Below are 24760 nucleotides of genomic sequence, written 5' to 3' on the forward strand. Positions count from 1 at the left end.
ATATTGTAAATCGTGTTTTGAAATAAGAAAATAATGTGTACATTTGGTTAATCACGATTTTATGCATAGAGAGTAATGTAGGCTTCATTAAGTCATGTGGCTCTTTCTCTGTCTTTTTTTTGTCAAGGGATAGAATATAACATAGAATGAAATATATATATTTTTTATTACGAGAGCATTTAGAGCCAAAGAGGATAAGGTTCTATTTGGCAAGATAGTCTTATCTTGATGTAAATTTTTGTCGAATTTCAAAAACTTGTAGCGAATTACATCACATAATTAAAAAGTATTTGTTGTTGAAGTAATGTTATGAAAAAAATACACCTAAATTATTTTAAATCTGTTGGAGTTGATTTCAAATAACACTTGGACTGAGATAAATGGCGAAACCACAAAAACTTACACAGCACAACATCATACAGACAAATCTATTAATTGATTTGGAGTTTATCCAAAAAAAAATTAATGCGCAAAAAGTAGGTATATTATATAGAAAAATTTGTCACATAAAAATTAGTCATTATAAAATATAAATAATGAGATCTAAGACTTTCGCGAGTTTTATTCATTTAAATAGAATATAAATGTCCATTTAAGTGTACGTATATAAGTAATATATTTCAATGAAGGGTACTTTGAACTTTTTATTCGATACAAGTTTTATTTGTTATACAACACAAGAAATCTCTGAGGAGTTACGATGTTGACGCTCAGTCAATGTTTTTAACAAGAAGTGAGGCGTTTCAAAACTTGATTATAAAAAGATTTAAATCTTATTTCTCTACACTACATCCTGTCTTGAACGGTTTTTTTGTACTTTGATCAAACGTGAGCAAGCGAAATACGATACGACAGACACACAATTGCTACTCATATTGCGAACTTAGTAATAATTAATTACGAATATAGACCGAATTGACAATTACCATATGGAAGAGGAAGTTGGCATTTATTATTAAAAGAAAAATCAATGAATAAAATTTGCTGTTAAATAAAAAAAAATTGACGGATTTTTATGAAAATCATTTTGCTTTTATCAAAATTTTAAAAGTAAATACTACGGATGCTTTTATGAAACTAACATTTGTTGATTTACATTAACTTTATACTGAAACTTCTCCAGCAGATAGTTTAACTAGCAGGTGTTAGGGCTTTCATCCTAGATGCTGTTTAAACCCCAGGTCTAACAGCAATTATCCATAAAAGGAGATAGTTGAAGGCTTATCTCATGTGTAATGCTTTAACAGCCTTACTTAGTGTAAAGCTGTTGGAGCGTTAGCAACTTATTCTTAATGAGTATGACAGTAACTAACATTAACAAAATAGCGTTAGTGATGCCCTTTTATATACCTTTAATCTATAATGTAAGAATCCAGGTCTACTCAGTGGTTTGCAGTTTCGTATTAGGGCTTGTCAAATAGATTTATTATGTGAATTGTGTTGGAAGTATCTGTGGAAACACACATATTTCATTGTTTTGCTATATTACAGTATCCGACCTAGGACAGTCTACTATTTGGCAATAGCTGAAAGAACAGCTATACATGGTTACAGGCAGGATTCTCCACTAGTTGAACAGTTGGCTCGATTGTAACTAGCACTAAAAAGTGAGACAATCCGTTCCATGTCTTTTTGTTTTTCGTCTTACATATGAAGTTATTTCAAATATTCCGCGCTGTCGTTGCTTGTGTCAATATTATGTGAGGTTATTTACTGTACATTTTACTTAGAGATCTTTTTTTTTATTCATTCGTTACATTACACTACAGCAAAGAAAACTTTAACTCCGTATTCCTGTAATTCTAGTGAGTTCAATGATAGCTAGATAGCATTTTGTAACAAGTCTAATAATGAAAAATTAAATTGATCATAGGATATTCTAAGATTAATTCGTCATTAGCGTAATATTTGACATCCTAGTAGACTTATTTAACATAACAAAGTTGTGAAAATACGTATTATATTGGAGGTAGATGTTATAGAGACAATTAAGAGGAAACGCTTTTCATTAAATGAACATTATTTCACAAATCATAAGGTTTATATTACAATATACTTTAATTTAAGAGTCAAGAGAGTGTGTACAGTTTTTTATCTATTTATCTGCATATCTATTTGTGATGGTAGGAATTATCTGGGGATACTAAGTCCTCTATGTTTTTGTTTTAAGGGCTTACCTTTTTTTGTACAAACAAAAAACTAAATGTCAACATACTGTAAGTCGATTATATTCGTCAGGCAGACGACAACGTAACTATTACTCATTATTAACTAATAGAGCAGATGTCAAGCTGAAAATAAATTTCAATTTAAATACGTTTCTAACTTAAATATCAAAATTTATTAGTAAAAATGTGTAATATTTGGTATATCGTCTTACAGCTGTCACACCATTTTCTTGTAAATTTGTTAAACGTCCTAAATCCTGCCATGCAACTTGATATTTCAGTCATAAAGAAAGTCTAGATTTTTAATTAAAATATAATGCTATTTTTCTAACCTAATCTAATTTGTAAATATTTTTTTATTAATGATATATTATGATTCGATCTGCTACATTATATACCTACCTTGTATGGAAATATTGATAGAATAATAAAAAAAGTAAAATATTTATCTTAAAATGAAAATTTTTTTCATATGGTAACAAAAATATAGGTAAAAAATAGAATGCTAAGTTAGGTTGCGTTGTAAGTGTCACTTAATTTTTAATGTTAGCTCTTCATAATAAAAATAATTTTCTCAATACTATTAAACGTATTAGGAAAATAACTAAACTAAGTAGCTTAAGCTATAAAAGAATCTTATAGCTATTTTGAAACATCGAATTTTTAACCATAATACAAGCATTTATTTCAAGTATCTATTTTATAAAAAAGATTTACTGGTTTTAAAAACATTAAACTATAGCAAAAACAATGTAGTTACATACAAATTTATAAATATTTACTTTTAAAATATTTATAAATTATTTTTAAACATACTTATATTTTTTTTATTTTTTTTTGCAGAATTAATTAATATGTCTTAAAATTACTTCTCTTCTTCGAAAGCTGTCCAGGTTCATGATTATGGACGATGGTAGTACATACGTGAATTCGGGTTCCAGGTGGTTCTCGACATCTTTCCATAGCGCGTACAATAATGGGAGTCACGCTCTGATTTTTCTGGTAGTCACCACGGATATTCCTCCCGAGACACGCAAGTACCGATTTGCCTGAAGAAAAACTATCTTGCAATATGTTATTATCAGGCCTCATGGTGTCCGCATAGCCGGAGACGTTTATTCTTTATCCTTACGACGCAATGGCAAACAGGTGCATCTGTTATCTGTTTAATATATTAGACCATAAAATAATAATAAAAAATAGACAAAATATATGGGAAATGATATGTAGCAAAAACCAAAGAGCGATTTTTTTTATTACAGTACTAATAACTTCGTTATTTCACACGAAAATTTAATTTGACGATATCAATACATATCAACAACATTGTATTTGTATTTGTTCAATAGCAATAACTCCCTCTATGTTAATAAGCTGTCCTCCAGACGAAATTGATTAGGGAATACAACTGTGTCATGTTCTATAATGGACAATGCAATTTTTTGTTATCTTTTAGATAAAATATATATAAACTTCGTTTATTGTGTTAAAACTTTGGATGTGTAATTGAATTATATATACAATTTGATTCACATTTGCTTATTAAAATGTTGTTGAACTTAATTACATCATTACCAAAATAAGAATTATGTTACGCCTTATGAAGACTCAGATTTAATAGACATTACAAACATGTGGCGTTCTGTATATATATACATATATATATATTGATTTGTTTTTTATTCGTTTTACATGTTTTGCCATTTTTTTTTATTTTCTTGTATTTTATTTAGAATTATTTTATTATTATTAAATATTTAAATATTAATAATGTTGTGCATATAATCCTTTAACATTTTTAAATTAACTTATATTTTGTTCTGTATTTGTTATTTTAGATGCAAATCTAAATAACGTTTTCGAACTGTGAATTAAATTATTTTTGCTTTGAATAGAACAAATTGCGAATACGTTTTAAATTACACATAATTTTAATAGTTTGAAATGTAAACAATTTCATGAAAACTATTTTACACATTCAATTTACTTGTATCCATGACACATTAAAATTTTGAATCAGCAAAATTAGGACATATTTAGCGGTCGTTAAGTCACAATTAAAACTTCAGTAACATTATTATAATGGATTGAAGTTATAAGTGGAAGCTATTACAGCTCTAAGCTCTAATTATTTATTAGTAGTGTTGATGATAATTTCATATAAATTTATTTACCGCTGTTGTATTCATAGATATCATAAAGAAAGAATGAATTTACAAAAAGTATATGTAAACTCTCCTAGTCACTCGGAAAGTTTTTTTTTTTATTTAAGCAATACTACAAAATTTAATGTCCACTTATTATTTTGCTTCTCCAATAAACTTCTGAAATATCTTACCTGTTGGACTCATTTCGAATCTATGCGTAATCATATCTAATTTAACCTCTTGAATAGATTAAACCGGCTTAACTATTGTCACGATCTGTAGTTACTGTTTCAACAGTAGGAGGTTGTAGTTTGTAATTAGCCTAAATGTCATCAGCGGCAACAAAGCGTCTATTAATTGAACATAAATTGAATATGTACACACTTGCTATATCTATCTATACGAGGACACACATAAACGTACTTACACGCCCACATATAAAAATATGCATATGTCTTAACAGCGTTTTCAGATTTATCAGAACAGAAAACCGGAATCATGCTCTAAATTTACTAAAAAGACACATATATATATTGACCACCGCGCGCACACACACACACACACACACATAAACAGAAATGTACACGCACACGAATTATACAGGGTGGCAACCAGAGGTTCCAGAAAAACTACGAAACCTTCTTATATATATTATAATAAGAATTATATATTAAAACTTATAACCTATACCTAAGACTATATGATTGCCCCAATGTTAGGATAGCAATCCCATTTCATAGCTTGTGTGGTATCAGGAATCACACGGCTTGGTGTTCGGTCCGCGGAGTCAGTAACGTCACTCGTTATATGATATTTTATCCATATAATGAAGATTGATGATAAGGATGTTTCCCCGGCGTTGTTAATTTATTTTTTAATATGTTGCGCGTACGTAACACACGCGTAAATACGCAACAGACTTAAACACATACAAATTGGGACTAAAAGTCATAATGACGAGTGTATGAAATGAAACCATGTTTATTAAGATAATTTATTTAAAGCATTTTTTAACATACAAAGGAAGTAGATATATCGATTATCGAGTAATATAAAGATTGTAGCAAACTTGGTACAAACATTCACTATGTATAGTACATATAACATTGATCTTTGAAAGTTTGGGTAACGAATACATTGCACGAGTGCAGCTGAAGACTGAACCAGATCTGTATGTATAGTATCTGATGTATAGATTTATTTTAAAATCAATTGTTGCTGATAGCTTTCAATGTGTTGTTATTAACGGGACAATACTTTAATTTTTTATACAGTTTGCAATAAAATACAACACTATACTGTAAAAAGTAAATAATAAAAAAAAACATCATATATACATTTACGTTATATAAACGTTATAAAAAAATCGTCTCAAAAATTATCCGTTTATTGATTTATCTATTATAATAAAACATAACAAAAAAAATAAATTGTATCAGATGGTATTCAACATTTATGAACATAAAGCCTCTAACAGGTAACATCTCAAACATTTAAAATAAATGTCAACTATGACAATAATTTCCTAAATAACTATACAAAAAATAAAAATAAAATTCTGTTTTCCAAAACAGCCATAGATTATGTTGTATTGTTATAAAGGCAAACAATTTATTCTAATTTTTTTATATATTTCACTAACAACTAACGTTTTTAACGTTATAGTCACGCTGGACGCTTAGTCTAGACTACTTCGAGTCTCTGTGAAGCGGGTACTGCGATCAGCGGTTAATTTAAACCATATATAACAATATATCTAGGTTATTATAGCGAATATATGAGGAATTAATCTTTCTCTTTGAAAAATAATATAAATTCTCTATATGTAATTTTAGTTTCGTTTAATTTCACATAATGCGTATATAATTAGTCTCTTAACGAATAGCAATATTCATTAAGTGTAAATATTTGTTTTTTTAAAAAATACACAACTTCTTTATGTATAAATGAAACTAATATTTTTCGGATTACTACGTCTGCCCGAGATCATGGTTACTGCAAAGTTACCGAAACGTCGGGAGTATGTAGTTTTTAAAATAATAAAATACGCGTAGTAATCCGGAAAAATTCAAGATTTATTTAAATGAATACTCGCGAAAGTCTTAGATCTCATTCTTTAAATTTATAATTTTTTATAATAAAATGAATACCAATATTATTCGAAATATTTTTAACATCTTTCTGAAATACATTTCTGAATAAGCAAAGTATACATTCTGCTAAAATCTAAGCTACAAATATAGTTAACCAGTTTTTTGACAGGCAGGAAGGAAGTATTAAAAAAGTATATATGTTTTGGTCCCTTCAACAACATCACTGTAAAATTGTTAATGTTTTTGACTGTTCGTTATATAATGTTAAAATTTTATTTGCTTGAATATTTAAACCTAAACATAATCCTGATTTTAATGTCCTCATAATAATAGCCCTGCTTTATCTCCTATTCGGATGAGACAGTCGGATCTGGTTCCTCAAGATGTCGCAGACTTCTATCACCATTCCGTCTCGCTCGGTTCCTTATCATCTCATTCGTAGCTACTTTCACTGGAATAAAAAAACAACAGTGTCTTAAAACTAATTAATTAATTAAGAAGTTCTAGTTCAGATCAGGAACGTTTTATTCAATTTTATAACAGAAACGATGGTCAATGAACATTTAAAGTTGTGACAAAAATAAAATAAAGAATAATTCTCGCGATCAAACGTAATTATTTCAAAACAATGGGTCGCTGCACGCAAAAGGCGGAATAATTGCAATGAAAAAAAAAATAACACCAACGATCATAAGCCCATCCAATTTTTGCGAACGCATCTATGAAGGTTGTGGATATATTAATCATTCCTAGTTCCGAAGTCCGATAGTCCCAGGGGAACACGTGGTGGTAATTGTGCCACCCCTCGCCCAAAGCTGCCAAACTGACTATTCTGTTCTCCACAGATTTTATGAATCTGCAAAATTATCAAAACATTATGAATATCTATCTTATTTCATATATATTTTGGGATTTTGGATGATAAGCGGGTTTTTTTATATACATAGCGTTTAATTTCCTCACCTGTCGTAAGGTTTATTTCCCCACATGTGAGCGAAACTGTTCACGCTGTAGGCAATGTTCAGCGTGATTGTGAATCTCGTAACGAAGCTCAACACGAAACTGTTGATGTAGCTCTCTTGCCAAAAATAAACAGGAATAGCGATCGGTAGGAAGACATTCAGTAGTACAAATAATGGAATAAAAAATCTGAAATTAAATATTTTATTTATTACGTGAATACATAAATATTAAACTGACTGTTCATAAATCATACTTGGAACTGATTTTGATTTTTATAATCTTTAATTGACAAATTATATGACACATTCATGTATGTGTACATACAAAAAGAAAAAAATAAATGAATCTATCATTATCTTGAAATAAAAAGCGCCTGAACATAAAAAATAGTTTTTATTTTTTTTTGACACGTATTTATATTCAGAATAGATTATCATTATAAAGGTTATTACATTTTCTGCCATCTAACAACTGGATCAGCGAGCAAGTCCAGCGACGTTTTTCTCAATGAGATCCTTCGATCTTCAACGGCAGGGTGGGGGGTCAGCACCAGCCAGCCAACGTGAGCGAACCAGAACCCACGTCTCACGTCGTGAGGATCCGCCACGGTTTCAGTGTACTTATGATGAACCCGATGATCCAAGGCCCATGTATAAATATCGCGCTGAAATAACATACCATATAGTAAATGTATGAAAAAGCTCCCCCTTATTGTAATTATTATAAACATTCACACGCAGTCTCAGTTATAAAGGAAGCTAGGACGATAAATGTGAAAGCAAGAATTCCAGATAGAGATTTTTTTCTTCCAACTAAGAGCTCATTCAGTGCCAAAGTGTTGTAACCTGAGGATGAGTTCGGGTGCTGGAGGTTTCTCACTTCTCTAGAACTTACTTCATTAAGTTTCACTAAATGTACTGATACTATGGAACAAAAAATTCTCATACACTTCTACATCTGATTCGAGATGATCTCATCTCATACATTTAGCTTATTAATTATTAAAGTAATGTAATAATTGTCTTTATTAGTACTTTGGTGGAAGATATCTGGGTTTTCAGAATTATAAGAACAATAGTCTGTAAAATTGCTATAAAATTCAGTGAGATCATGAACAGATGATACAATTGGTGTTAAAAAAAACTTTTAAGGGTATAAGTAATGTATGGGGAAAGAGAAACTAATTGATATAAACAGTATTGGACATTAAGACTCATATTTGGAGGAAGCCAAAATGTTTAATTGGCCGTTCAATCAATAGTCTACCATCTTTACTAAAAGTCGCTATCTAGCGGATTGTATGCTTAGTCAAAGCTTGCATCATGGCTACATACGAAGCATTTCCCGTTCCTCAATAAATATATATCAATTTTAATACTGAATGATTATGTGCATAACGTTTGTGACATGCAAATGATTTGATTTATAATGATAGGGCTACATGTTATTGATATAAAAAGATGAGAAGTCTGTCATCAGGAATTCTTTATTTAATGCATTTTTGATAAGTTTTTTTCTTTCAAGCTGTTAAATTTTTTCTATTCCGTTTATATTTAGCAGTGTACACCAAAGAATAACTGATACATTTAAACCCACGTCAAGGTCACCGCTTTCAAGATACCTTCTGATAATTTAATTAAAATTAATGACTATTATTATTACGATTCCATTGTCACTATAAACGTCGTTTGACTATTTCTCATAAAACGTGGAAAGGCTAAGCTTGCTAATTAATGTCATCGATCCAAGTCATTTGATTAAATGGCTAGATAAAAAACGCAGTACAGATATACTTGCCACGACCCGCCCCCTCACGTTGCATAAAATACAGAAAAAAAAAAATTCATTAGTAACACCCAGCCTCGCGACCTTCTGCGGTGTGGGATATTGTTAAATTCGTTCATAAATTATTTTTATGTCAATTACAGAAAATGCATTCAAAATTTGAACCGTGGAGTAACTGTATCTTGAAAATTATTTTTCTTACTTTTAACACCCACCCTTTTATTATCGGCGATGAGTTATTATAAAATTCGTAATAGATAAATTTTACACCACACAGAAGATTCCCACCAAATTTAGCATGTACGAGCTATATTTTGAAACAGTAATTTTTCATTGTTGACGCCCCCACAACAGCGCTAGTGGGTGGCATTTCTTAAAATCTTTTCTTACTTGACCTTTACTCGGCAAAAGGAATATTCCTACGAAACTTCAAGTCTCTACGCCTTATGGTTCCTGATTAATCGTTATGAGGCAATACATCGGTGGAAATCTCTTATATATATATATATATTATTTATTTAATATCCAAATTGACCATTGCTTTGTACGCGTCATACATTTCGTTGAAGAAGCGACTTATTTAAGTTTTCATGACATTACATTAAAATTTAAACCGAAAGTATGTTTTAAATAAGATTTAATTTAAATTTTATTACATTTCTTTGTAAATCAACGAAAATTGTAAATAAAAAGTTACAGTTTCATATATGAAATTTGTTATGTTTATTATCGGGATTGCTAAAAAAAACCTAGATAGCACGTGTCTGTGTAATATATTTTTTAAATATTTTTCCTTTTTCTTTTCCATAGCCGGGACGTCCTAAAACCTTTAATACAATAATATAAACACATGTTTTAGGTAACTAAAAATTTTAAATATCTTTAATTATTCAGAATTATTATGCAACATGTATTAATTAAGAACGCAATATCATAATTTAAAGCCAATAACAAAGGGTCAACTCAGCAATTGACTCTAATATAAATGGCGCGGTGATCTGTTAACAAACATGTATGACTATTTTTGTTTCAAATTAAAAGTATAGATGTCGCTGAACAGATTTTATAAGTCAAAATGATTTTTATAACGTTTCATAGATCACACTTGGAACTGATTTTGATTTTTATAGTCTTTAATTGACAAATTATATGACACATTCATATATGTGTTCATACAAAGCGAAAAAATCATTATCTTGAAGTACTAAATTCGACAATTGATAAATATAAAAAGCTCTAATCTATTAATTATATTTTAATATAGCAATGTCTTTACAAAACAATTAAAAGAAGGCTCAAAAGGACTCCTATCCAGAGCCGTAAAAACATTTACAATAAAAAAAAACAATTAAAATGTAAGTGAAAAGATATGGTTCTAAAATTTTAATACATGGCAACACATTTCTAAATAAATAATTAGGAGATGTTGACCAAAAATTCAATTGGTCTTTCTATATAGTTATCCGAATTAAATTCGCATAATCTATTTTGTTTTGTGAAGTTTTCATTCTTTATAATTCATTACAATTCTAATACGAACAATTAACTTTGTTTTAATTTTATAAAAATATCATGGGGACTTTAAAATTACCGTTAATTAATATTCACAATTAGATTTCCCTTTCAACATTCGCTTCATAAAATAGTATAGAGAATTTTATAATGAAGTGACTTGAAATTTAATTTCAAGAGTCGTCCAACATTTTACAAATTATATTAAAACGTAAATACATATATATTAAAGCAAGTAAGTAATTTATGAGTATACCTACATCACAATTTCATTATGTTTCATAAATAAGAAGGGTTTCTGGGAGGAGTCGCTATTAAGAGATAAGTTAATTTTTGTGCATCAAAATTTTTTTTGTAATATTCAAACTTTTTTAATACATTAATAAATATAAAAAAAGGTTATTGAAATTCAGTTAATTTTATGATAAATATAAGACAATCTGGTGAGGGTCTACGGAGTTACAAGTCTGTATAGCGGAGATCATTATAATTAAAATATGTATTATGAGTAATTGAAAAAATATTCAAATCTAACGCTTTCGTATTGAAGAGGATCGGTATTATAATAAATTACATGAGGAATTATGAATAAAGACGTAACAGTAAAAGGAAAACATTCTATCACTGACTTATTATTCATACGCCCTTTTTAATAATAAAAATAAATTATATTCTGTATTGACATCGTGTCATGAGAAAAATGCTTAAATTCGAAGTCATTAAGTCAATTTATAATAGAAACCTTAAAGTCTCTTTAAACTACGTCAAATTATAATGTATATATATAAAATATCCGCCACATAAATAGCAATTTTTGTAATCACAGATATCATTGTGTTCTGTAAACAATTTAAATTTGTATTACAGTAAATGTAAACAAATAAACATGCATTTTTGTTATCAAATTTTATATTTATATTGCTGAACACCTGCGTGGAAACTAACTGTTATTATAGTGTTTATCATCTGATAAAGACTGCATACAGAGACGATAAAGGGTCTCGGTTATCAGAAGTGATATCTATGAATGGTAGATAAGGCTTCGATCGGAGATTTAAACTCATAATTTGATGGGAAGGAGTCTATATCGTAATTGTTATGAAAAAAAGTCAACTCGGAACCGCCTCACGATTACCATTAGCTAGACTGACGTCATGGTTTTCTAAGAGGTCATACCACTAAAAAAATTTAAATTAATTTAAAGTTAAAGGATTAAAACCTTATTTATTTATATTATGACAAATTTAACGGTACCCAGAATTACTATTTATTTGACGAGTCGTTAGAAATATAGCTAAACTAAAGGCTATTCAACAAACTGACATTGAGATATTACAGTGAATTTTCATATTTTCATTACTATTATGATACTGAGTCATACACAAAAGAACGTGTAACCGTCGAAGTATTTAAAATGCAACGATTTTAGATTGTCTTATAATTATTTATTTATAATCATCTACGTATGTCAATTGGCATTTATGTTCCTTGCATATTAAAATTATTGTGTACAAGTACTATCTAGTTTTAAACCATTAACAAAATAGTATTAATAAAAGCCGCGATTAAAAATTATTTTTCTGTTCATTTTAATTCATAGACATATTAATAACTAGACCATGTTTCTTGTAGATGTAAAATATATGTAAAACATATGCCAGGAACGCGTGTAACGTTGGGTTAATCAGAAATAAGTTTGAAGATTCTTTCATTCAGTTTCGAAATTATGTAAATATTTCTTCACAAAACATAAATCTACAGCTAAATAGCTCTTAATAATTTGATGGATTTGGCAAAGAACCAAATAATTATAAATGAAATGTCTATTAAGTATTCCTTGTCATTAGTTTAATAGTATCTAAATTGGGAAAATTGGCACGAGATTACGTCATACTTTGCGTTAACAACATCGTTATTCAGGGAAAGTCAATAGAACATGAACTTGACCGACTAGTTGAGTAATATTCACAGTTAGTTAGTTTTTATTATAGAGTATGAAGAAAACAAACAAAATATAACCGAAACTAGAGGAACCAAATTAGTAAAAATAGTTATATAATAATTTTACTCAATAAAGGTTTTAAATCGTTACTGAAATTAAAGTAAATTGAAAAAAAAAATGTTCAAAAAGATGGCTGCCTATTTTTTTCTCTATATTGTCAGAAGGATGACAATGTGTGTGTGAATATATGGAAGGCGACTTAGTCACAGTAACCGTATCATTAAACACTCGTATGTATGACGTAACACATGTGCACGTGTCTCATAAAGCTATATGTATGCCATAGAAAGATTAAAACTAAGTCAGTTTTAACATAAATTGGGGGGATGATGTGCATCAGTCACTAACTTCTAATTTGTTCTTATTAAATTACAATAATGATAAAATTTAATTATTAAAAATAAAATTGTATTCCACATTAATTTTTTTTAAACATTAATATGAATCTATTAAGGATTTTCAACCCATATTTACAAATACACTCCACACCAACACTGACGCACACGCATGCATGCCTTCGTAAACATGGTGATGTTTACGGAGCCTAGATTTGGAGAAAGCCAAGCATTTTATTATCGCAATTATTATTGTAACAATAACTCATAAATTATCATCTGCCTGCCACCTAGAAACTAAATATGTGGTATAATACAAGTAAGTTATTATTTATTGCAAGGATAATAGTTCTGCTATAAATATATTAACATAATTGCTGTCAGCTATACATGTGTAAACATTTCAAAAATTTAATGCTTAACTTACCTGTCCAGTGACAGTGAATAGCAGTGCGAGTAAAATTCTTAAAGGCAGATTCGCTTTGTACGCTCTGTGCGACCAGAGCCTGTGCACGCCGGCTGTAATACCGAAGCCCGATGTGTATATAGTAAAAAAAACTGGAACAAATATAAACAAAATTTTCTTGTATTATCTAACAGCATTAGACTGGGATCAGATTTCATGCATAAGAATTGCTCTAGCTTATACATATGGAGACTTATTTTATTTAGGCTATGGCTTCATCTACAGTTATGCCTTTTTTAAATATGTTTAAGTTACACCACTGTCATTTTATGTCATTGCTTATTAGTGTCATTGGGTTTTGTTTGTTTTAAAGCGTCATAAAACGCCGTCGACTGACACGATTTACTTCGTTTGTATTAATTTTAGTACGTAGGTTCAAACGTTAATGAGAAAATAAATCTTGGATTTTCATTATCAGTTGTCATCAGAAGATATTCTGAACATAATCACAAGTAATTTGCCTTTGCAAAGGTAGCCTTTGAATAGTTGAAGAATTAAAAAATACAAAACACATCAAAAAAACTGTAATTCGATTCTTGCTTCATTTAAAAAGATCTTAACCTTTAGTACGGAAAATAATAGAAAATATACAAACAAAGGTAAAAAAGGAAGGGGGCGAAACATTAGCCACTGTAATGGAATATAGAATTTCAGTGGCATTGTTTCGTAAATGAAGTTATGACCTTCACAACTTCATATCAATTCTAGTCATAGTGTAGTCATAGTTGTATTACACTAAAGAATTTAATATACAAAGTGATATAAAACCAAGCCTTTTATGAAAATATGAAGTTGTATGACGTCATATACCTAAAAAAAAGATTATATGTTCATAACATTATGAATCTCAATAACTCGACATCAATAAAAAAATACTCACCAAATAATATAGTATATAATTTCACTCGATTAACTAGTATGAGGTAGAAGCCATAAACTGTTGTCGAATGTAAGCACAGCTGAACTAATAAATCCGGCCATTTAATTCGTGGTTTAAATTCTAGAGCTTCATATTTCATTAAATCAAAATCACTGTCACTTTTGTTATCAATAATATCTTCATTTAACTGGTCAGCTATACTATGTTTAGTTTTTTGTCTCATTATCGTGTATTTAAGTTTTCAGAGTTCAGCGTTTCAAATCAGACTGAAGCGTTGTAGGCGTCGATGTATTTGTAACAGAAATTACTTAACTTTTGTCAATTTTGTTAATACCAGATTCAAAAACATACCGACACTATCGTGAATGGCAGGTGTTTGGATGCGTCATAATTATACTAAAAATTGATATGAATATGCGATTATAAATAAAAAGAAAAACGTAATCAATAGACAGTTGTTATGACTATTATTAGACCGTCCCCTTTTATTTTTAGGTTTTCAGCTATCCGTCACTACAGACGCGTGGAAACTTGTCTTACAAATTAGATTTTATAAATTTTCTCATTTATAATATTAATATTAATATAAATTTTATTAGTGGTGTAAAATGTTGGTTTCAGAAATATTCATTTCAGTATAATAATTGACAGAGTATAAGTAGAGCTAATAGCGGCTACACACGAACGCGTATATGCATAGGCGTTCTTAAATGTTTTATAGAAAAATAAATTTTATTCAATATGTTATCATCATAATACTTAGAAGCAAATGTAAATATAAGAGTCGAAGGGAATTATAAAAAAAATAATGTTATATAAATATAAGTTAGGATAGTTAATCCTATCTAGAACAATACGCATGCATAAATATTGTTCATACAAAAGTTAGGCTTCGAACAGAATAAATAAGTAATCTGTAAATAAAAAAAAATAGATATTCCACCACAAATATTACGTAATTTATGATAATACCTACATTTCTTGCATGATAAGATTAAATTATGGGTTGCAAATTTTAAACAGAAACACATTTTCAAAAACTATTGAATCCTCTCCATATATGACAGCCTATTGTATGAAAATGTCTGGTTTAGTTAACATTATAGCTCATGTATTTATTCAAACGATATAACTTCTAAGGGAATAACTAGAGGTTTGATTAGACTTATTAGAAATTTTTCAGCATATTAGTGTTAGTATTAAAATTGTGTGCATGTTTATGAAATTGCCTATAATAATCACATATATTCCTTTATATTATAAATATTTTATTATTAAAATATAACGCATCTACCTTTTATTGTAAGATGATAGCATTAGTTTCATCCTTAAAAATATTCACAATATAAATCCTATATTAAATAATACATTAAGATTGAAAGAAAAAAAATATATTGTCTTCAATTCTTAAGTGTTAATAAAATGAATGTTACTAAATCTTTATATAAGTAATATAAATTGATAAATGAAAAATTTATAACATTAGAGCAAAATTCAAAATATGTCTTGGGAAGTTTAATATATAAATTCAGTTAATAAACCAGCTATGGGTATATTTTGAGGGAAGAAGTCAAGGAAAAAAGACAATAGATTTTTGGAGTACCACAGAGAACAAAAGATTTTGCCAATATCTTCTATTGTCAATATCTTAAATATTTTTAAGATGTTTGATATATATCTAATATGGTGTCATGGTTTTAGTAAATTAGCTTGTGGTAGAACTAGTGCTATACATAAGAAATTCAACGCTCTGTCCTAAATTGAGAATAGTTTTCCAAAACTTTTGTGGGAAAAACTGTCAAAAGCCTTTCCTAATTTTTGAACAAGTGCATCCATGAAGTACACATATCAGCTGGCTATCATCTTGCTATGAAGCAGATGTTTAATGGCATAGTATTGTTTGAAAAAAAATACTACCCTAATAAAAAAAAAATACGAAAAATTTATACATGATCCTTGTAGGTTCTTACGAAGATGTGCTCACGTAATTCAAAGCCCTTAAATAATTGAATATGTTCTACTGACTGTTTTTGTAAATATATCTTCATTCCTAGATTTTGATATCAAATATTTCCAGTGTTTCAGTTGTTATTTTTAATCAATATTTTATAAAAAAGCACCCACTGTTCAGAAATGTTTAAGAAAAATTTCTTTTAGACATTACTACAAAGTTACGCAAGGTATTTTTTTATTTTCGAACCATTTTCTTATTGAATGTTTTCTTGTTGTTGTAATTTGTTTTTTTATTATTTAGATCCTTTTGAGTTCCCGGGTTGGGCAGGATTCTTATAAATAAAAGATTACTCAGTAGATCAGTCCATCTACTTAATAATATTCTCACAGTTCACCACTCATTATGTCTATTTCCTCACAACATTTAATATAAAAGTACGAAGTATATTTGTATTTTTGATTCTTGTTCCACTCTATTTGAAATGTAGTATAAAGTATACAATCCCGTATATTATATAGTCATTTTAATATGTTAACTCAATCACCAGCTCTCAATGTTGGAACATCTCAATCAATATTTTACTTTTTGAGTTTTATTGTCCTTCTAACGAGTTTTCTATTGTTAGCAAATAATATAAACATTCAATTATTACGAGTCACTTAAAAGTTTGCTTTTAAACGATAATACTTTTGTCAAATCTTTTTCCTTAACTGTTTTACCGGTGATTGGTGCACGTTTTTCCTGATATATATTACTTTTTTAAACGATTAACATCACGGTATTTTCTCCGATTAATTTTTAGGAAGGAGCATTATCCCAACGATGTCTTTTCTGTCGTTGACTCTTCTATTTATTTGCCATTTGGCTTTATAATTAAAACACTAAAATAATATGAACTATCAAAGTGACCATTCAAACAAATTTTTCACGACTTCTTATTGGGACACGTATTAAATCCTGAGATTTTTGCTAGTGTATAACTATATATATATATATATATATATATATATATATATATATATTGTAATATGGATCGCACATAGCTTAACCCCATTATTGTAACAAGAAGTAATTACCGACTCAAAAGTAATTTAAATTGGATTAGCAGAAAAATGTTAATATGGGCGCCAAATATATCAAAAACATTGTTCTATTTCATAATTTTTGCATTGCACAAGTCATCCCAATAGCCTTTTATAATTTAGAAGAAATTTAAGTTGCTAAGGGTATCGGTTGAATCGAGTTCTACATCAAATACGTGGTCTAACTTTTAATTTCATAAATATTCATTCGCTATTTGTGAAATAAAGTTATGAAAGAATTTTAAAGTTTCTGTAAGAAAAACCCGATGTCAATTATTCTTATATAATTTGTATTAATTTATAAGTATGTGTCTTCATAAAGTTTTATAATGGTCTGTATTGCTAAATTTTGTGCTTCCACAATCCTATGAAATGTTAAGGATATATATAGGATGCGCTATGAGGGCAATGAAGCAGACTTCCTTTTGGTTTCCGTTTTTAATATTTACGTATTTTTATTAAGTAATATTTTTTTGTGATGTGTATAATGAAGGATATATTTTTTATCCAAGTTATATCAACGTCAATTATATTCTAATTTTATGTCAAAATCAATTTTACTATATTTATTTTTATAAAACGAACATTCGAGATCTTTGTCAGATTTATGAAAAGCGTGTTAAAAAATAAATTGAGTTTAGATAATTTCAATACGGTTCAAGTGTTGCCTCTTTCGTTCTGATATACATATTTGTTTTGTTTTAAAGGACAAACTTTCCGTCTATAACCCTGCTACGCATTCCGTTTATAACCATTAGTATTTGGGATCCATAATTTATGTCACTTTATTTAATTTGGTTACTAAATAATCAAATTGAACGACTAATAAAATGTTAATGTCATGACTTAAGTGTATGTTCACACGTGACATTTAGAATTATGAATCACTATTAACATTTTCATACTAATAGGACTGTATACTGTTTCTTTGATCTTTATCTATTAGAGGTTTTTCTTTCGACTTTTTTCAGGGACGTTAGTATTAGTTACGTAGTGACTTCACATTTGAGATATAATAGTTGTGTTTTCAGAATAATTTTAAGTCATTTGCTAAACAATATAATTAGATTTGGTCTATGTTTGTTGGTTACGTAATGAACATAAAATATATGGAGATGTCATTATCAATGGTTGTGTGAAGACTGATGATATCATTTCTAGTATTTACATTCAAGGCCCCTCAAGAATTATCTAAACGAATTGTTAATTCTATTATGTAATTAATTTTCAAATTGAATCTTTATTAAACTACTTATAAAACGGATGACATTTTCTTTCACAAATTATATGTCTTAATACGTTAATTTTCCTCTACATATAAAAACTTTCGCTGACACACACTTGATTAAACTATAATCGTAGTAGTTGAGTGATGTCTCAAAAATAATCTATTATATTTCCGAACCGAGAAACAGCAATATCACAATAACCTTTCGTAATTCTTTCACGGAAAAATACGACTCAAATTAGTCATGCCGACACTAAAGTTTGAGGCATTACAGCGCGGACCGACTGCGCTCGCGTTCTATGGTGGACTGTTATGGTGGCACAATGAAGCCGTTGCGTTCTATGATGGGGTGGGGTCATGGTCAGACGCTATGTATACATGTCGTCACACTATAGGCACATCTCCTGACTAATGCGCCGTCTCACTAGACTGGCTATGATCTTAATTAATCTAAATCATAAACTCTTTATCGCCTTATTACTAAGAGAAGTATAATCAAATGAATTAATTGAGTGACAAACTAATATTACTAGTTTAATGTTTTTTACCGAAAAAATATAAGTGTTTAAATTCTAGTCCTGTTACTTTTCACTGTCTCGTTATGTGACGTAGTTCATAATGTCATCATTGAAATTCGACCTGATTTATCAACGACCCAATTTATCTACAGATCGTCTTTCTATGGGCAGTTTTAATGGTGTCACGAAGGCGTCACTTAGGCGAGGCTAGTACCTACGCATACTACAACAAGGCACACCATACTATATCATTCTATAGAACATTAGGATGTCATAAAATTTATTTAAATTTGAATATTGATAACATGTCACCTGCTTCAGTTACAGTGTTGAAAATGATTTTTTTTTTTTATTAATTTTCATTGGTTATGAGTTATCGCTACATATGTTATTAATAGATTTAATATTAAGATTTTTGCAAACATCAAAGCATATAAATAAACACAACATATACCCGTCACCTTGCTATTGTATCTGTCTTTTATCTCACACCTGCAAGCTTTACAATTTTGTTAGCTCTTTGATAATGTTTATTATCATCGACACAACAAGGTTGTAGCTCAGTCAGCCGTATACACTAAAAACTTTTCCAAATGAAAGTGCTATATAATATAGACATGGTACACTCATGAACACGTTACTCTTATAATAGCTGTTTAATCGTCCGTTTAGTTTTGTTCATGCGTTAATAAATAAGTAACACGCGGATAAAACATTTCTTATTTTTTTTTTAAAGAGAAATAAAAATAATATATTCATATGGATATAAAATATTTATTTCTGATTTAGTCATACAGAAAAAAAAATATTGCTTAACGATATTTACTTATTAGGTAACATTTAATGTATTATAGGTCTCAAACTTTTGAGAACATAAGGACAGTTATGATATAGATAAAATGACAAATCAATATAGAGTTTAATATTTTCTGTCATCTCACTAACTCATAGGAAAAATTATGTCTTTAACATATGTAAATAACTGTGGCTTGCTGAAATTATGTATATGAAAGTTTAATAGTACTAGCAAATGCAATTTTCTTTTTGGATACAACATGGAAGTTTTTTAACCTTCTTATGACCTTTCTTTTAAATTCCTATCCTTATAGTGTATGTATATCACGCAATAAGCAGTCATAACTTTGTATAAATCCTCCGTCATGATCCTAAATAGGACAACGTTCCTTCCATTTCCGAGTCTTTCATTATCTTATATAGAAAATATTTTTTTTGAATAAGTTTACACTTGTAATTGCATAGAAAAGAGTACGGTAGCAAAAGTTCCTCTAGAAACTTATTTATGATAATTTAAGGAAGAACTTAGGAATCATAGATGTTAAAGTATTATATCGATAAAAATACTACTATGCCTCAATGGCAACATTACACAATACATACACACATCTTATGAAACACAGTCAAATACAGTAGCTCACATAGAGAAACATATGTGCACCATAGATACAAACAGCAAAGTGTAGGGAATACTGGTAATGTCGTATGTCATGCTCCCTAAGGAAATATTACTGTAGTTTTAAATGAAATTAATATGGAAAAATTTTCATGGCAATAACTACGTATTAACTTAGTTGTATTTCTCCAAAAATATACATTACTACCTAAGTCGTAATAATTCACGCTTTAATGGTACATAAAAATAGATTTAGTAAACATATAAAAATTTGAAAAATAGAATCTTCGGTTATAAGTTACAAATTTAAACCAATATTTTAAGAAATATATTTTTATAGAATCAGAGATATTAAAAGTATACTTGGTCTCTATACAAAGATTTTAAATGCTTTTCAGCAGTCTTAATTCATTATTATGGTAAATTATTTTGTTGACTGTACCTTTAGGAACCTGGGACTCGGCCACGTACAATCTGTGAGAGATCTAAGATTTTCGCGAGTATTCATTTAAATGAAACTAGTACTTTTCAGCAACCGTGATCACGGTTGCTGAAAAGTAACCGGAACGTCGGGGGTATGTAGTTTTTTACAAAAATAAATCACGCGTAGTTCATCCGAAAAATACTAGTTTCATGAAAATAATAAGTGTTGTTATTTCTCTCTGTTCACTTCAAGATGTTCAGTACTGGATGGTACACCCTACCTTCATTAAGATGTTGCTTTTAAAATAAATTCTATTTTAACCGCTCGAGCATTGTTCATTTTATTCCAATAAGTTTATAGTATCAATCCGTTCAATGTGATGATTGTAACGGCTTCCTTGCTCTTAGGGGGATAAGTGATAGAATGATTTTGCTTGAAGGTAGCCAGTAAAATGTATCACCTCAGGATCGTATTCGGTATTAGATCTCAGACATTAAACTTCAAAAAGACAAAATGTCTTTTGATTTGACTTTTATTTATTCAGATAAATAAATGTTAAGTTATCTTAACATATATATCGGATTTTATTATAAATTCATTATTTTAAAGACAGGACGCCAGCCTCGCTGACGTCTCTAATGTCACTTGTTTCAGTAAGTTCCAGATATTTTAAAATGAAACTTCAATTCTTCTAAATGTTCTTGTATTTCTCGAAGGTTCTTTATGCTCCGTACTCGCTGAACTCTGTAGTCCCCTGTTGTGCGTCCAGACGTCATATTTAAACCAGAATTCAAAAATAGTTCTATTCTCTTTGATTTCGTTTTACTTTTAACAATAGTAACGACGACCAATAAGTTGTTACAATAATTGATGCCAGTTATTTCCATGTTGCATCCGTCATTGAAGCTGCTTGCGCCGATACGGCCATTCTGGCAGGCGGTGCGTGCTCTGCACCTGCCTGGTGATGTGTTCTCTCTTGCTTAGCTTTCGTTATGTTCTCGTACCCGTTGCAGGTCTCGTAGAGTAGATGGGCCAGGTTCAAGAATTGATGCTTCATCATCCGAAGTCATGCCGATACGGTTATACTGATGCGTGCTCTGCATTGTTTTCTGTGATAACAGAGAGATACTTATGTAGTCTAGGTACTTCCACAGTAAACCTAGATAACTTTATATTGTTATAGTTATGGTTAACAAATTTGTTGTGGTCGTATGGGTTACGTTGTTTATTACGACTCATCGTGAGACGAAATCATAATATCAGGTCCAATTATTTAATCTACTTATGGCTTTGGGGCGTCACACGAACATTCATAACATACAACACATTTTTTTTTTTTTTTTTATTCGTTAGTCGTAAGACGTGTCCACCCGTCTACAACATTACTTTTTTTTTTTTGTTTTTTTTTTTTTCTTTATTTCTTTGTCGTAAGACGTCTCCACCCGTCTACAATATTATTATTTTTTTATTATTATTATTTTTTTTTTTTTTTCATTTTTTTTTTTTTTTTTTTTTGTTTTGTTTCGGATCCGCACGCCAAATGCATCTTTTATAGTAATATATCTCAAACTAGGTGTTAGACAATCACATTACTAGCAATGATTTATGTAATGCGTTTGAATGAAGTAATTTGAACAACATGAAATACGCTCACCGGATAACTATTAGGTAGGTGAACCGTCCACCTAACTGCTTGCTTAGTAATTCTGTCTCGTCCCTCAGATGCTGTGAAGTCTCATCGTAGCTGGTCATGTGCCACATTCGTAGCTGGTCATGTGCCACATTTCGAAGTCATCCACGGTCTAAAATCACTTTACAAGATATTAATCATTCTCAATTATTTTCTGGATTTTGTATAGTTCACAAAATTTTAAATATAGGGATATTCGATTTCTGGGGTTATATTTTTATTATTACAATATCTCCCTTCTGGAATCTTTTAATCGTAGTTCGACCTCTCAAAAACCTAGCTTTGTATCTTCTCTCCGCCTCGACCATCCTGTTTTGAATGTGTTGGTGCATTACTTCGATTTAAACGGACTGATTGTTGAATTGTAATCTAAACTGTCAAAGCATAATTGACTGTTTAGTTTACGATTTGTTTTCTACACCCAGAGATATCATTTGCAATTGATTCTTGTATAACGCACCACTGCGATCTTTAAGAGTACATTTACCAGTTGGTATTAAATTAAAATTCGACGTGATCTCCTTATTCCCGTCGGAAACACGATTCAAACGCATGACCACGGTTAGCACAAAAGGAACAGAAATTAGTTATATTCGCAATAGACGTATTTTATCAGGATTTTGGAGTCGAGTCTGCTTTCGTTTGAATTACAGCATCGTTTTTGTAGAGGCACTGCCGTGTGTTAACCAGACATGTTGCAAATATTACTATGAAGAGTATGTCTATTGTCGTATTTAAATCAAGCAATAGTCTCAGTAGTTTGATATTAAAATCATGTAAGTTCTTATAGATCGAGTGAGTACCTCTCTACTCAAGTCTTCCCAAGGCCTCCCTACGTCATCTCATGGTATTCTTAAGGATACAGCAAGGACCTGTGGTTGGCTCAAGAGTAACACGCGATTAGTTCAGAGGTACGCTCTCCACATCTGTGGTGTAGACTTGTCTTCTCACGGCTCCACAAGGCATCCCTACGGAATCTCATGGTTCTCTTATGGATACATCAAGGACCCGTGGTTAGCTCAAGGGTAACACGCGATTAGCTCAGAGGTCACGCTCTCCAGATCTGTGGTGTATAATTGTCTTGTCACGGTACCACAAGCCTTCCCTACAGAATCTCATGGTTCTCTTGAGAATACATCATGGACACGAGGTTAGCTCAAAGGATAATAACAAATGTTAGCTATGGTCTCACGTAATGCCTCTTGTGTAGATGTTGTAACTAACCAATCGTCTGCACACATTCTAGCTCGCTCCTTTAAAAGACTTTAATTCGTCGTAGTTACTGATTTGGTACGTATTTACAGCCGTCAAGATGCGTTTGAATCAATCCCGAACACACACACTATCACCGGGGTCAAAAGATGATAAAATTAATATGATCTTGTTAGTAATTTTAATCGTATCCCTTGTTTTTTAGTAGCAAACGTTCGGTCACGCTCTGCAATATTGACATCCTTTGCATGAAAGACTGAGGAGCGTTCTTCATTACACAAGTTGTCCGGATGATTATTTTCTTGAGCTGGATCAGGATTTATAAATATACTAAGACCGGCAGTAACTGATCACAGGAGCGATCCCACTTCTGATATCGGATTTTATTATAAATTCATTATTTTAAAGACAGGACGCCAGCCTCGCTGACGTCTCTAATGTCACTTGTTTCAGTAAGTTCCAGATATTTTAAAATGAAACTTCAATTCTTCTAAATGTTCTTGTATTTCTCGAAGGTTCTTTATGCTCCGTACTCGCTGAACTCTGTAGTCCCCTGTTGTGCGTCCAGACGTCATATTTAAACCAGAATTCAAAAATAGTTCTATTCTCTTTGATTTCGTTTTACTTTTAACAATAGTAACGACGACCAATAAGTTGTTACAATAATTGATGCCAGTTATTTCCATGTTGCATCCGTCATTGAAGCTGCTTGCGCCGATATATATTATATTATATGCATACCTTATATTATAGACGTTTAGGAACAATTTCAATGCTTATTTCAAATTCTCCTGACATGATCTTTGACAGACATCAAAGTGTAGTGTTTGTTTACAGGAACGTTGAAGTAGAATAACACGTTTTAAATTTTAATGTCAGTTAGGATAATT

The 24760-nt window shown here is 30.1% G+C and overlaps 1 protein-coding gene across 7 annotated transcripts; it reads right to left on the reverse strand.

Moving 5' to 3' along the window:
• Positions 1-5295: 5295 nt before the first annotated feature.
• On the reverse strand, positions 5296-18930 carry LOC116768434 (acyl-CoA Delta-9 desaturase-like). 7 transcript variants are annotated; one of them, XM_032659157.2, is made up of 8 exons: positions 18818-18914; positions 14703-14747; positions 14352-14617; positions 13433-13563; positions 7824-8035; positions 7372-7557; positions 7095-7264; positions 5296-6859 (listed from the first exon to the last, which is right to left on the reverse strand). In XM_032659157.2, exons 3-8 carry the CDS (start codon positions 14572-14574, stop codon positions 6756-6758), a joined length of 1026 nt encoding a protein of 341 aa, XP_032515048.2. In that variant the 5' UTR covers positions 14575-14617; positions 14703-14747; positions 18818-18914; the 3' UTR covers positions 5296-6755. The 7 variants fall into 7 exon arrangements, with proteins under 7 accessions (XP_032515048.2, XP_032515046.2, XP_032515045.2 ...); XM_032659155.2 differs by lacking the exon at positions 14703-14747 and having other exon boundaries at positions 18818-18930; XM_032659154.2 differs by having other exon boundaries at positions 14352-14747; positions 18818-18918.
• Positions 18931-24760: the final 5830 nt, after the last annotated feature.

The sequence above is a fragment of the Danaus plexippus genome, chromosome 4 (genome assembly GCF_018135715.1).
Source record: "Danaus plexippus chromosome 4, MEX_DaPlex, whole genome shotgun sequence".
NCBI classification, from domain to species: domain Eukaryota; kingdom Metazoa; phylum Arthropoda; class Insecta; order Lepidoptera; family Nymphalidae; genus Danaus; species Danaus plexippus.

Bases quoted from the DNA above. Each gene is read 5' to 3' on its own strand.
- LOC116768434 (XM_032659155.2), bottom strand. From the start codon at position 14,574: ATGAGACAAAAAACTAAACATAGTATAGCTGACCAGTTAAATGAAGAT. The intron at 8,036-13,432 runs GTAAGTTAAGCA...ATGTTATTTCAG, and splicing joins TATTCACTGTCACTGGACAG to CGCGATATTTATACATGGGC. The intron at 7,558-7,823 runs GTAATAACCTTT...ATTTAATTTCAG, and splicing joins GTTGTTAGATGGCAGAAAAT to ATTTTTTATTCCATTATTTG.